Here is a 15,746-nt window from a genome sequence, read left to right on the forward strand (position 1 = left end):
TGGTGTTAGGCCATGTTTTCTAAGCTTTAGAGTGATGGCTCTTCTTAAATTTGGAGCGATGATTTTCGCATTTTCATCGGTTTCATTAAAACCTATATAATCAAACTGCTGCAACATCGTCTGGTGCAGCTCCACCAATTTCGGTGGTGTTATCCTCGTTTTCGGACATTTGTTTAATGAAAATTGCAGAGCAAGTTTCAAGGGAACAAAGATAAGGTGCACAAAATTTGGAACACTGTATCCTTCAACGTTGAACAAACCAAACCGCTAATACATAGGATTTTTGTTGTACTCCGCTATGGCAGATATTATCCCTACCCACTCAATCAATCAATCAATCATAGCATTTGTAAAGCACACTACTTACCCGTGAGGGTCTCAAGGCGCTGGGGGTAGGAGGTGCTGCTACTGCTTGAAAAGCCAGGTCTTGAGGTCTCTTCCGAAGGACAGCAGGTTTTGGGTCTGCCGTAGGTGGATGGGGAGGGTGTTCCAGGTCTTGGCGGCGAGGTGGGAGAACGATCTGCCGCCGGAGGTCGCTCTTCGGATGCGGGGGACTGTGGCGAGGGCGAGGTCGGCAGAGCGGAGCTGGCGGGTGGGGGTGTAGAAGCTAAGTCATCTGTTGAGGTACACTGGTCCGGTGTTGCGGAGTGCCTTGTGTTCGTGGGTGAGGAGCTTGAAGGTGATCCTCTTGTTGACAGGGAGACAGTGCAGGTCTCTTAGGTGGGGTGTGATGTGGCTGCGGCCAGGGATGTCGAGGATCAGGCGCACAGAGGCGTTCTGGATGCGTTGAAGCCGTTTCAGGAGTTTAGCCAAGGCTCCTGCATAGAGGGCGTTTCCGTAATCCAACCTGCTGCTGACGAGCGCCTGGGTGACCGTTCTTCTTGTTTCGGTGGGCATCCACTTGTAGATCTTGCGGAGCATGCGGAGGGTGTTGAAGCAGGAGGAAGAGACTGCGTTGACCTGCTTAGTCATGGAGAGGGTGGAGTCAAAGATGTCCCCTAGGTTGCGTGCGTGGTCGGTGGGTGTTGGAGCTGTTCACAGTGTGGTCGGCCACTAGGAGTCGTCCCAGGCCGAGGGGGTGGGTCCGAGGATGAGGACTTCCGTCTTGTCCGAGTTCAGCTTGTCGGCCGTTCCTCATCCATTCAGCGACAGCCTTCATTCCTTCGTGGAGGTTGGTTTTGGCGGTGTGGGGGTCCTTGGTGAGGGAGAGGGACAGCTGGGTGTCATCGGCGTAAGAGATGATGTTGAGGTCGTGCAGTCGGATGACGTGTGCGAGCGGTGCCATGTAGATGTTAAACAGCATTGGGCTGAGGGATGAGCCCTGGGATACGCTGCAGATGATCTCGGTGGCTTCGAAGCTGAAGGGGGGAGGCGGACGCTCTGTGTTCGGCCGGAGAGGAAGGAGGTGGTCCAGTTCAGGGCCTTCTCTTAGGTACCGGCGTCGTGGAGGCGTGTGCGTAGTGTGCGGTTGCAGACCGCGTCGAAGGCAGCTGACGGGTCCAGGAGGATGAGGACCGCGGTTTCTCCATTGTCTAGCAGGGTCCTGATGTCATCGGTGGCAGCGATGAGGGCAGTTTTGGTGTTGTGGTTGCTGCGGAACCCAGACTTGGACGGGTCCAGGAGGCTGTTCTCCTCGAGGTAGCGGGTTTGGACGGGTCCAGGATGCTGTTCTCCTCGAGGTAGCGGGTTTGGACGGGTCCAGGATGCTGTTCTCCTCGAGGTAGCTGGTCAGTTGTTTGACTGTCTTCTCGATGTCCTTCGCCGGGAACAGGAGCAGGGAGATGGGCCGAAAGTTCTTGAGGTCCTTGGGGTCCGCCTTGGGTTTCTTGAGTAAGGCGTTGATCTCAGCGTGCTTCCAGCTATCCGGGAAGGTAGCTGTCTCGAAGGAAATGTTGATGGCTTTCTGGAGATTGGGTGCGATGGTGGTGCTGGCTTTGTTGAAGACGTTGTGAGGGCATGGGTCTGACCGAGATCCGGAGTGGATAGTGTTCATGATCTTGATGGTGTCGTCGTCGTTAATGTTGGTCCAGGAGAGCAGGCCGATGGTGGTCGTGGGGGTGAAGGTCTCCGTAGTTGTCGGGGCGATCGTGGCGTTGAAGCTGTCGTGGATGTCTGCGATCTTGCGATGGAAGAAGGTGGCCAGTGAGTCGCACAGGTTCTGCGAAGGTGGGATGTCGGTGTTGGAGCTGGGGTTGGAGAGTTTCTTCACGATGTTAAAGAGCTCTTTGCTGTTGTGTGCGGCGTTGTCTAGGCGGTCTTTGAAGGAGGCTCTTTTGGCAGCTCTGATGGTGATGGTGTCTGCGGGTGGCGTTCTTGTGGGCTGCGTAGCTGTCCGGTGTTCGTTCCTTGATCCAGTCCTTCTCTAGCTTCCCGCAGGTTTGCTTGGAGGCCCGAAGGTCTTCAGTGAACCAGCTGGCTTTCTTGCTGGTGTTGCTGTTGGAGGGTTTCTTGAACGGGGCGAGGGTGTTGGCGCAGTTGCCGATCCACTGTCTGAGGTTGTGGGCGGTGGTGTCAGGGTCGGCGGGTGGGCTCTGGGCGAGGGTGGTGTTAGCTGGTCTTCAGTGACTTTGCTCCAGCAGCGGCGAGGCATCTGTTGGGTGTGGTGGTGCGGTGTGTGTTTCCGGAAGGTGAAGTGGATGCAGTGATGGTCGGTCCAGTGGAGTTCGGTGGCGTGGTTTATGGAGACGTGGGGGCTTGCGGAGAAGATGGGGTCGAGCGTGTGGCTGGCGAAGTGGGTGGGTGTTGTGACGAGTTGTCCGAGGTTGGCAAGGTTGTTGATCAGGATGGTGGAGTTGGTGTCGTTGTTGTTCTCGAGGTGGAAGTTCAGGTCCCCGAGTAGGATGTAGTCTGTGGAGGCGAGGGCATGTGTGCTGACAAAGTCGGCGATGGCGTTGCTGAACTTAGGTCGGGGTCCGGGGGGTTCTGTAGATGAGGGTTCCTCTGAGGGTGGTGTTGGGATCGTTGTGGATCTGGAAGTGCATGAGTTCGGCTGTGCTGAGGGTGTCGTCGGTGTTGGTTGAAACTCTGAGAGTGTTCCTGTGGACGATGGCGAGTTCTCCTTCTACTCCGTTGCTGCGGTCCCTGCGGGTGATCTTGTAGCCTTCCAGGACGGCTATGGCGATGTCTGGTGCCGAGGAGGGGTTCAGCCAGGTCTCCGTCAGGAAGGCGACGTCTGGGGTGGTAGTCGGGTAGGCCCCAGAGTTCAACGGCGTGTTTGCGGGCGGAGCAGGCATTGAGAAGAATGCATCTGAGGTAGTTGGGTTCTTTCCTGGTCGGTAGGGTTGGCGGGCTGGATGCTGGTGAAGCTGCCGTTCCGGCAGGAGAATGGTCCTTGGGTGCGCTTCGGGGCGGCCAGGAAGCAGGTGTGTGATCGGCCGGCATTGAGTGCGTGGGTGCGTAAAGGGTGCTTGCATCGTAGCGGAGGCTGGCGTTGTGGCGTTCGTGGGGGCCAGGGGGTCTGGCACTGGGCATGGTCCAGGCGCGGACCGGCGCAGATGGGCTTGCCTTAGGCGCGTCTTCGGCATGCCGGCGGCGTGCCCGCTGCGCGGCCTCCATATGAGGGGAGGTGGGAGGGAGGAGCAGCTGGGAGGCTGGAGCGGAGTGGCGAATGGGAGAGCAGGGGGGGCGAATGGGAGAGCAGGGGGTAGGGACGCAGCGGCAGGAAAAACGGGTGAGGGATGGCGGGGGGAGCAGAGGGAAAACCGGGCAAAGAAAAGGAATGCAGAAGGAAAATTGAGGCTAAGCAAAGTCTAGCAAGTCTAGCAAAAGCAATACAGCAGCGTGGGGAGCGACCTGTCTGCGAGCAGGGTCAGAGGTCGCTCCTCTCATAGCTGCGCGGCCTCCATATGAGGGGAGGTGGGAGGTAGGAGCAGCTGGTAGGCGGGAGCGGGGTGGCGAAATGGAGAGCAGGGGGGCGGGGCCGCAGCGGCGGGAAAAATCTGGTGAGGGACGGCGAGGGGAGCAGACGGAAAACTGGGCACAGAAAAGGAATGCAGAAGGAAAATTGAGGCTAAGCAAAGTCTATCAAAAGCAATACAGCAGCGTGCCGAGCGACCTGCGGGCCAGATGTCTTATGGAGTATTACGAGTAGGGGTCTCTGAGAAAAGCACGACTTTGTTACTTCAGTATCTAGCTTTAAATTAGTGCCTTACCAAACCGTTGGGCGTCATGTAGTGTAGTTCCTATATCCCTGATAGGCTCTGCGCATTGGAATATTATACACTATAGTTTTGACATAGGACTGAAGTCAGTATGTCTCGATCGAGTACATTACATTTAATTACTTGTGTGTGCCAGCTAACTCAGAGGTCACTAGAAACTTCTCGAATATACAAGAAGGGATTCGTTTCTGACAACCGCATAAACATGACAACTTTGTTTCCCTTAGAGTCGGAACAATCTCGAAAACGTGGCAACAATAGATAACAGTTTCACTCAGTCAATCGTGCATGCTTCGTTTCTACAGAGTTGCACAGAGAGACGGGCATTTCAATAAAAAGGGGTTTATTGAACAGTCTTATTTCTCATGCAAGAAATATGAACTGCTACAATCGGAAGACAGGATGCGAAGTACAATACGTACAGGGTTAGCAGTAAGATAAAATAATACTCCAATAGCATGGTTTGTAGCTATGACATATATTCATAAAATACATACATAAATAACACAGGCTAAAATGTTAATACTCATCTGATGCTTCTAAATAGTTCTACCCCAGTGTACCTAACCTAAGTGTAGTATGAGGTAAGAAGTAGGTGCTGTTTTCTAAAGTATAGCTAGCTATAGTTTGTTTTGCCAAGAGTTGCCAAACGTTTCTCTAACTTCTAGTCTGCTCCATACCTTAGAATGTGTGAGGTTGGAATCTCTTTCTGGGACTCGATATCGAACACCCCGCAAGGGGAGTCAGAAACACTGGAGCTGGATTCTCTGCAAGGAGGATGACCGCGTCTGGTCAGTGCATCAGGCGGGAACTATTATCTCCTTCCGAACTTGCCGTGGCGAACCGCAAGTAGGCAGTCGAACTGGACCGTACCGGAACCGTGGTTTGCCAGGGCAAGTGCAGGTATATTTATACCTTGAATGTGTTTAGGAATGCCTGTATTGACGTAAAAGTCGGGCATCGGAACGTCATGAATGAACCCCTAAGGAATAGATGTTCATGCATAATAAATGAGTTCTTGGAGAAATCAATATCCAAGCAAGGGAAATTCCTAAAGGCTTAAGAGTCTGGTTTTCCAAGAACTCGTTGTGACGTGGATTGACAGATGTAGGAGACTATGCCTGTATTTGGTTAGCATGGACAATGCCTAAATAAGGGCTGGATTTTCTATGCCTAAATAAGGGCAATATAAATTGTACCTATATAAGGGCATACATTGGGAAACCTATATACGGAATCTAAATCTACACACAACACTACTAAGAGATCATACGATCGGCAGATGTGCTGTGTACGTAACATTGCTATTATAGCATTCTGCTCATTCTATTTGGACATATCTAGAAAGGTTTATATGACCACGTGTCGCATACAGCACTCTAGATTTTGGAAAATCGTATTGTAATGCCAGTACTGAAAGACTGGTTACTCCTTGTGTCAAATAATTACTACATTCTGCTCTTTCAGTATATATTCACATTTTATAAGATCCAAAACTACTTCTCTTGTGTTGCTCGGCCATTTGCCCAGCCCCTATTTGTGGGGAGAATATGTGGCCTACTGCATTCACACTTTTTTGTTGCTGTTGATAGCTTCCGTCCCTTTTTACATTGGTGGACATTAATTTGTAATAGGAGAAGTCCAGGGATGAGAACGGTTTAAGGTTGATAACTTTTTTTGTTTCTTATGCCAGTCTGTGTCTAGGTTCTCTTTTATTGGAATAAAGTAGCATTAAGGTATAGCATTAACCATCCTCATAAAAGTTAAGTTGATCCTTCCCCAGTAAAATAAATCTTTCTTATTCATAGTTGTCAAGTATGACCTGTTTTTCCAAGTCACTGTTAAAACTTGATCAGTACTGGTAACTAACCGAATAAGACACATGAGATACTATTTTGTGGGATTTAAACTTTTACGATATCTCAATTGTAAACTGTTGAAGTTTACATGCTTGCAGGACTTGTGTTTTAAAACCTATATTCAAAATAGAATTCTGTTTTGAGATGCTCTTTATGGCAGAGAAATTTACAAAGGTTATCTATCTGAAGAATATACCCATCTTCTCCAAACCACAGTTGCAGGCATGTCTTAGTTGGGCAAATGTTAGTTTCTTGATTTTTCTTGAAAGGGACATATTTTACTGCTTTGTCACCTTTTCATAAACCTAGACGTAGCGCTTCCTTAAAAAATGTTTATATTAAAAAATGAATTGTGGAATATTGATGTAACCAAAAATAATGCTAAATCAAATTAAAAGTATTTTTATTTTTAAGGTGGAGAGGCAAAGACGACTCGAACGAATAAAGCAAAAACAGTCTCAATTACAAGAACTAATTCTACAGGTAATGATCTGAGAAGTAGTCTTAAACACGCATCCCTGAGTACAACATGCTTCATAATTTATTTGATCTCTTGATAACTGCAGTGTGTTTGTATTTTCTGTTTACTCACACTTATGGCTTACTGCACCTGAGTCCGATGTAAAATTAACTTGTCAATGCACGTTTATCTTATGTTGCAAATGGGTTTTATTTTTAATGACTAATTTTAATAAACTGTAGCATAAAGAAATCTTTGTTTTTCTTAAACTAGTTTGTGCTGGTTACTTTTACTGCAGGCTTCAAATGAATATGCAACATTGAAGTTTTATTTCCATCCGTCATAGGAGATTTAGGGGGTGATTAGTATAGCGGGTTATTTGGGGCCATATTCCCACAGTTATTAGATCAGTCTTATTCACTGTGTGGAATGTTCTGCAATCCAACCATTAGCGTAGACTCTGATATCTTATGGCATCATTTGCTTGCGTATTTGCATGTGGTTGTATCTCACTTCCCAGTGTGACTCAAGTGCCTGCCTTTTGCAGCATAGTACTTCTTGAAGGATATCTTCGACAGTTGGCAGACACTTCATGTAAATTAAGCAACTCAGTACCTTGTTGCATGAACATTGTAAAGGCCGTAAAATTACTGCTCCTGAAGGCACCAGGATGATTTGTTTGCAGACGATGATTCTATTTTCACACTACCAGGTTCTTCACCTTCCGTTTTACCTTATGGGCTTCTAAAGCAACAACTAGTAGCATCAATGATATACATAGCTGCCAAGTAGCTTCATGTCTCATGTGCCGCTGTCAGCCAATCCTGGCTATTTACCCTACTACCTATGCTGGGCTATTGGAGTCCATACAGAACATATTTAAATGGAGATTTGTCCCAAAATGCAGCTTGCTGTTTGCTTAAATGCCAGGACTCCTCAAAGGCGTCATGTTTTTGAGGCAGCTTTGCAGCCCCTAGATGATTCTCCCTTGCATTATTTACAAATGGGCTACCTATTTTCCCTGTGGGCAATGCCAGTTGCAAAAACAACAAGCTGAAACAGTTTTTCTTTTCCTTACTCTTCTTCCTGTAATACATAAAGATTCTGCTTCACACTAATCCCACCATACCAACAGCAGAAGTCCGCTTCCTCAACTCAAGGGGCAACTTGAATATGAAATGGTTAGGTTTTTGCTTTAACAGCAAATTAGAAGGGTATGGACTAATAGTCATGGATTAGAAGGATCCCGTTCTTTATTAAAGGAGTACCTTCTACAGTGGTGTTGACATGGTTCCGGTCTTATTTCCACACTTCTCAAGTGCTTCGCTATCTCCACGCAACCTTGACATCTTAATGTTAGTGCTGGTAAGATGTTTCAACCAGATTTCCGCCTCGGACCTTTTGGATTTGGGGCAGAGGTCCTCATCTTTCTATTAAGTGAGGCGAGTGAAAGAACAACTTTCTTTCTCAGCAGCAGGGACCGGCCTAGTACCCTTACCTGTGGTTTTGAGAACTGGACACTTTTTCACCTGGGTATTGACAGTATAGTATCCCCCAAAAGGGGTGGAGGTATAAGACACACCCACTGGACTATTCATTTGCTGCTGCCTCTTTGTTCACTGCATAGCTTGGGCTGAAGGGGGCAGTATCCACCTTCACTCAGAGACGGAGTACATTTTGGGAGCTCCCGACACCACCTCTCATCAGTTGCATCGCTCTTACGAACAGAAAGGTGGCACCTCGATGGACTGGAGTGATTTTTAGTTAAATCTTAATTATTTGATATTTTTTTGGGGTAATGTTGATTTCTTTGTGTTTTTACTTTTAAAGGGGTAAAGGGTGGGTATTAAATAGATTTTAATAACTTTATTAGTTAATAGTACGTTTTTAATTCAAAAATAAGTTTTAATTGCGTTTTAATATTTTATAGTTTAATTTAGGTGTGTGTTGTGGATATTAGTGTTTAAGTGTGTAGTCAATTAATGTTAAGTTTCTTTCATTAATATTTTTTTATTAATTAGTTATGGAAGTAAATGTAATGAAAAATGTTGAATTGTTTTGTTATTGGTGTGGTTATAGAGTAGGAAATAAAATTGATACATTTATGTATGAATTTTTTTGTTTGTAAATATTTTCGAGTTTAAAATAATTATTCATTTATTTTATATATTTGTAGGTTTTTGTTATATGTAATTGGTATTATATGTCTTATTATATATTTCATATTTTTTGATTTTTTTAAATATTGATCTTTAATATTTTTTAAAATGTTTAATATTTTTTATTTTTGTTTTAACTGAGTGTGAATAGTATTTTTTGTCTCTCTGCTATCCAACACTTTCTCTAATGTTGCACTCACTGTAGTGGGAATAGTAATTTTTACCTCTCCACTATCCAACACTTTCCCTACTGTTGCACTCACCGGAATGGGAATAAAATGTTTTACCCCTTTGCTATCCCACACTTTCCCTACTGTTGCACTCTATGGAGTGGGAATAGTAAATTTAATTCCTCCGCTATCCCAACACTTACCCTACTTTTGCATTCACTGAGTGGGAATAGTTATTTTTACCCCTTTGCCATTCAACACTTTCCCTACTGTTGCACTGATTGTATTGTGAAATTTAAGTTTAAATATTTTTTAATGGTTTAATTTATTATAGATTATTTTATATTTTAAATTGTTGTTGTTTATATTTTAACAAATTAAAAATAGTTTAATTGTTTTAAAGTAAATATATGGATACATTGTTATTTTTTAAGTGTATTTGTTACATTTTATTAATATGGATATTACATTTTATTTTGTTAGAATTATATTTAATATATATTTTATATTGATATAAAAGTCTATTTTATACATCTATATTTTTTACATCGATCTTTTTTAGTCGATATTTTTGAACTTGTTTAAGTATAGAAGTCGTTGTTTTTTTTTTAGTCGGTATTTATTTTTTTACATCGATGTGGTCAGTGAACCGTTTAGCCCTCTGGTCAGTCAATGTCTGCTTGAGCGATATCCCCATGTTTTATGGAACAATGTTGGAAAAATCTTGCCTGCAGTCCCTTAGGAATTTGGGGGCCAACCTAGTTCAAAACTTACAGGATGGCCAAGATGCTGCAAGTTGTCATTCGATCTAGAGTGGCTCTACCGACTGCTTGGACAGAACAGTTGGCACCAGAATGGTGCTTCGGGGGCATGCTTGGATGTAACCCATGGGCTTCTCATTACATGAAAGCCTCTTTAATGGACATGCTGTTTGATGGGCTTTGGCAATAAGGCATATTCAGTAATGGCAAGCTTTAAAGAAAGCCAAGCCAAGGTGCATTCCTTATGCTTTACCACTCCTGCAAGACAGTACCCTCAACAGTTTTGCCCCTTATGTGGCTTCTCCAGAGAATTGGCACATCAACAACAGCAAGGCCCCTTCACCTCTGTGACAGGAACTCCTGTCTGGAATGAGGATCAAGCAGAGAACACCCAGGCCATCAGGGGCAATGCACTTCCCACTCCCCTACAGCAACAGCCTCCAAGCCGCTTTAGTTTGTCCTCCGTGGCAACAGTGGAAGGCAGGATGCAGCGTTTTCCCCATGGGTGGCAAGGGAAACATCTGACTGGTAAGTCCTGCATATCTTTCAACCAGGCTAAACCCGGCCATTCCTTTTGGACCCACCATACCTCCTGACTAAATCAGAGTATCTTTTTAGAGGAGCATCCCTCCTTCTTGCTCCAAGAAGTGAAGGCTTTTTTTGGCCAAAGGAGCCATAGAGAGATCCCCAGCACCGGACATAGGGACTGTTTGTTGCTTCTGATATTTCCTCACTACTCCAGTATTGGAACTTTCATAGATTCCCATAGTTTGTATCATTCCCCGTCGTCGGAATCGGAGTCTCGGTACCCAAAATAATATAGCAGTAGGTACAAAAGAGAAAGAAAGAAGGCCTAGGCCTCATTCCCTTTTGTAGCTTATCTACCTCTTTTTGTAAAAGAGACCAAAATAAAGCAACAACCAATCAGATTAGCCTCACCCCACAGAACCTTCCTGAGAGAACTTCAGAGCCTCAGATTTTCTACCGCACGTTGTGCTTAGGGAGTCTCCTTTGAGCTCTGCTCACTTCAACTCTGACTGCTTTTTTCCAAAATATTTACTTAAAAATTGTTGGTGTTCCATTCAGGAATGTCTGACAAGGAGAAGAAAGTCCTTTTCAAGCCTTGTTCCACCTGTGGCAAAAAGAGGTTGTACGTGGAGGACCGGCATAAGGACTGCATTTATTGCCTGTACCCGGATCATAAGGCTGCGGAATGCAAGATCTGCCGCACCTTCTCTACGAAGACCCTCCGGGACCGTGAGGGTCGCCTTCTCACGTGGCTCCAGAAGGTGAAGTCAAGGAAGGGTGCTCTGTCCAGTGACAGTGAGGACTCATCATCTGGCACCTCATCTCGCAGGTCAGTGAAAAGGGGTAGGGCTTCCCCTTCACCATCCTCTGATCGTCCCGTTAAGGCCTCAAAAAAGACCCCCCGTGAGTCTGAGAGCCGGAGTCCGAGTGAATCTCCTCACCACGGTGCAAAGGAGAGGGAAGGACTATCTGCAGCCCCAGCAGTGGTAGAATCCACTAAGGCGTTTAAGAAGCCCTCTTTATCTTCTGAGAAGTCAGAAAAAGACTTTAGATCGTAGACGACGTCGCTGAAGACTCCGTCGACGAAGGCTTCCAAACCTCCAGTGAAGAAAGTTTCACCGTCGACGGGCTCGTCGACGGTACCTTATATTCAGACATCGACGTCATCGTCGACGATGATACTGGCGACGACGAGAGTGTCGACGACGGTGACGACTGTGTCGTCCACGAGAGCTATGACGACGTAGACTATGACGACGCCAGAGTATGTAATCCTGGATCCTGCTTCACCTACTCCTGATCCGGTGGATTCTTCCCTGGCAGATATTGGGGGTTTTCACAAGCTGATGGAAAGAGCCTCCAGTAGATTCCAGCTTCCTATGCCGTCAGTTCAAATGGAATGCTTCCTGTATGATTTCAAGGACCCCTACAGGAAAGGGGTTCGTTCCATTCCCATTGTTGGCCATGTATGGGACGGGGGTTTGAAGGCGCTGAAGAACCCAGCTACGGTTATTCCGGTTTTGCCGCGCTTCGAAAAGAAATACAAGACGCCTGAGGATAGTCCAGCGTCCTTGATTGGTCAGCCGAAGCCGGATTCGATAATTTCCCAGGCGGCGCAACGAAAGTCCCATAATCCTTCTGCACCACTAACCACCCCTCCTGATAAAGGCAGGTGCCTTGATAATGCGGGGAAACGTTTTTCCTCTATGGCGAGTCTTTTAGTACGGGCTACTAATGCATTGGCGATCCTCGGCAGGTAGGATCGCCAAATGTGGTGCGACCTTTCGCCTTATTTGGACCAGCTCCCACCGGAGGCCAAGACGGAGGCTAAGAAGATTCTACAGGAGGGGGAGGCTACTTTGGCGGAGGTGATCGACTGCGCCATGGATATCGCCACAACAGCTTTCCGTGCACTGGCAGGTGCAGCTCTTCTTCATCTGCAGGGCTGGCTCTGGGCAACTTGGTTCCGACCGGAGGTTCAGAACAAGATCCTGGACCTCCCGTTTGATGGTGAGGCGTTGTTTGGGAAACATGTCGACGATGCCCTCCTGGACATTAAAAAAGATACGGAGACAGTGAGGTCTCTAGGCAATCTTCAATATCGTAAGGTTTCTTTCCGTGTGGCCAGAGGGAAGAGTACCACATCCTACAGAGGCTCGTACCAACAGCAACGGTACTCTTCTTATGGTTCGACATCTCAGTCGTATCGCCCACAGTACCAACAACGGCAAGGCCAGACCTCTTCTTTCTCTCGCTCAAACACTAGAGGAAAACAGAATCGCCAGGGGCGTTACACCTCCAAGAGACAATAGCGGCGTTCTGGCTCTGCCTACTGTACCCACCTCCCTGTTGACACCTGTAGGAGGCAGGGTGTCTCAATACCGCCACAACTGGGCCCGGATAACATCAGACCGTTGGGTGCTCAACATCATTCGAGATGGTCATACGCTGGAGTTTCTTCACACACCACCTTCCAAGCCCCCTGTCGCTATGCCTTCAAAACATCTGCGTCTCTTAAGGCTAGAAGGTCATTAGATGCTCCTCAAGGGAGCGGTGGAGCCGGTTCCCCTGTCTCAGAGGGGGGACGGTTTCTACTCCAGGTTTTTCCTGGTCAAGAAGACGCCGGAGAAATGGCGCCCCATTTTAGATCTCAGGGAGCTCAACAATTATCTCATCAGTCAATCCTTTCAGATGGTCTCTCTCCAGGATATCTTGCGTCTCCTCAACCCGGGAGATTTCATGGCCACTCTCGATCTCGAGGATGCGTATTTTCACATCCCCATTCATCCAGCCCACAGGAGGTTTCTATGATTCACAGTAGCCAAGAGCCACTTCCAATTCAAGGTTTACTCTTTGGACTTCGGTCTGCCCCGAGGATCTTTACCAAGGTGCTGGCGCCGGTAGCAGCTTTCCTCAGGAAACGGCATTTTCAAATCTTCCCCTACCTGGACGATTGGTTGTTGAAGGCTCTGTCCCGGCGAATAGCGGAGGAGACAGTCTGGACATGTACGACTCTGTTCAGCAATCTGGGTCTGACTCTCAACAGGGAGAAGTCGTTGCTCTGTCCGTCCAAGAGAGCACGGTTCCTAGGGGCTATCTTGGACACGTCTCTCAACAAGGCTTCTCCAACCTTCGAAAGGCAAGAAAAGCGGAGGTCCTTGGCTCATTTGTTGAGAAAAAGAAAGTGTCTGTTCGAAGCATATGAGCTGCAGATTACACACTTGTGCATAGATCGCCATCTGGTGTTGGGCCCGGATGTTTGCAGTTTGTTTTTCCTCTTGGAAAGTCTTTGGAATTTACGAGGTCGGTGACTCCTCGTTTGGATAGTATTGCGCATGGGCTTCGGCTCCATCCTCAGATTTTTTTTCCGCCATCGGGCTCGGATGTGATCTTCGCGCTCCGGTTCCGAACAACTCCCAGTTCGACGGTCGACGCGCAATCCTCACCTTAAACCGCGGTATTGTTTCCATCGCGATCTCCCCCACTCGACGCGCCTTCTCATCGGCACGGACCTTCAATTCCACTCGTCGACAGCGGCCTTCGGGCCTCTCCAAGCTTCGGTCCTGGCTAATGGAAAGGACTCTCAAACAAATAGAGGGAAAGAGGGCTTATAAATAATAATCTATCTTATTATTCATACAGGTCCAGCATACATGCCCATCAACCAGTGAAAACAAAGAAGTATGCAGTTCCTAAAAATGACGCAGGGTGTGTTAGAATCACTAGAAGATACCAAGGTGACACTGTGAGAGTAATGAGATAAGCAGGAGTGAAGGTCACTCCTTCTGGAAAAGAAGACCCTCACACACCCAACAAGCGGGTGTCTTGCTTCATCACCGGGTCTTGCTCCTTATTGGGCCGGCGGTGCAATGCCCGATCAGGCACCCAAATGGGGCCTTCCTATCGGAGATCTTTATTTCCAATGCCGATGAGTGAGGTGTGTGGGGGGGGGGGGCGTTACTTTTAATAGTTGGTGTAGGTGCATGTGAAGTGTGAAGTAAGTGAACTAAAACAGGGATAGGTGATCCACTTCAAACAATTTTAATAAAGCATGGTCACCATCCTGATTAAAAGCAAAATAATACGCACATATCTCACCTTTAGGTGTGTGAGTCAATGTGCTAAAATGGTCAGAGGGTCAACATGTTTCTTGCCTTGTAATGTATTAAATGGCAATTCTTCAGGACCAAAAAATGATACGGCTACCTACACTTTTTTGGTGGTGGTCACAACCTCTAAGAGGTATCACTGGTGGCCACACATACAGCACCCTAAAAATGTGTGGTACCACGAGTAAATTAACACAACCTGCGAAAGAAAAAAAGTAAATTACAAGTATAAGCATTACAATAAAAAACAATCCGAGATATCGGGGTAGCTGTAGACAATTGGTGATGTCAATGAAACCGTGACATGCGTCGATTGTGAGCAAACGTGTGCAGGACTTACTTCGAGCTAGCAGCAGTAAAATATATAAATCAATACACTGACCAGCCCAGGATAGGCTGCGTCAAATTACCAGGAGTAGTGTAACGAAACTCACCCTCATAGGCTGTGACGAATTCGAGGCCAGGGTGGGAGAGCACTAAATTTTAGTGTCCTAGGATATAGAAAGCAGATAAACAACAGGAAGGTAAAAAGAAAAACCTAGCAAAGGTATTGAAAACCTGCGTTGCGTTGAACCACATAGTGTATTGGAGTATTAGTTAGTTAACAGAAGACACAGTCTGCAACTGTGGCCAAGCAACATCACGAGCAACTCGAGTGATAAATAATGTAATGTCACCCAGAGATTAAATACACGTCACTGTGTTGTTTACCCGTAAAACATGGGTACATGAAAGTCTATTTAATCGCTCAATCACCCATCAGCGACCGTCACGAAAGAGGCTAGAGCGCTGAAAGTGACACGTTGGAAACTCCAGAACGCGTCCGGTTAGCAAGGGAACAGTAGCGTGGCAATCTCTGCCTCTCCCCTGAACACGAGGCTCGAGACTGTCCGGCGTGTAAGTCCTTCCGGTCCAAAAAGACTATTCGGGACCGAAGAGCCAGAAGAACTATGGCGCACTCCTCGACGACGATTCCGGACGACATCTTCGGAGAAGGCATCGACGCTCCAGAGCAGTACACCGAAGAGGGCCTCGTTAGCGCTTCCGAGGCAGACGACTCAGATGTGGAGGACATCACCCCGGCGCAGAGGGTCGCGAGTACTGATTTCCCCCCCCCCCCCCCCACCCCCCCACCCCTCCCGGCACCGAAAAAGGCTCCGGTCACGCCTTCGCCTCCGGGCCTAGGCAAGACCAAGGACACTGCTTCCAACACCCCACCTTCGGGCCCGGTGAAGAAGCCAAGCAAGCCTTCCGAAGACTCTGGCTCGAGCCAGCCTACTCCCGGTGCCGATAAACACGCTTCGGCGGCGAAAAAGAAGCCGAACCCCATATCGACACCGAGCTCCGCACTGAAGCACTCGGGGTCGAAACCCAGCTCTTCGGCACCGACACCACCTTTGGTGCTGACCAAAGCACACATGGCCACCGGCACCGACACTTCGAGGCCGAAACCCATCTCGGCGCCGACCAAGCGTCCAGAGGTTCACAAACCAGTTTCCAAACAACGAATCGGCATGGAAAAGCCTAAAAAGCCAACGGC

The 15,746-nt window shown here is 47.3% G+C and overlaps 1 protein-coding gene across 11 annotated transcripts in view; it reads left to right on the top strand.

The window, feature by feature from the left end:
- Positions 1–15,746, top strand: part of TFDP1 (transcription factor Dp-1) — a 392,616-nt gene that overhangs the window by 219,074 nt on the left and 157,796 nt on the right. For all 11 annotated transcript variants that reach the window (XM_085622724.1, XM_085622729.1, XM_085622731.1 and 8 more), the window contains one exon: positions 6,434–6,502. In XM_085622724.1, the coding sequence (XP_085478850.1) occupies positions 6,434–6,502 (69 nt within the window). The remainder of the gene's footprint in view (positions 1–6,433; positions 6,503–15,746) is intronic.

The sequence above is a fragment of the Triturus cristatus genome, chromosome 8, assembly GCF_964204655.1.
Source record: "Triturus cristatus chromosome 8, aTriCri1.1, whole genome shotgun sequence".
Lineage (NCBI taxonomy): Eukaryota > Metazoa > Chordata > Amphibia > Caudata > Salamandridae > Triturus > Triturus cristatus.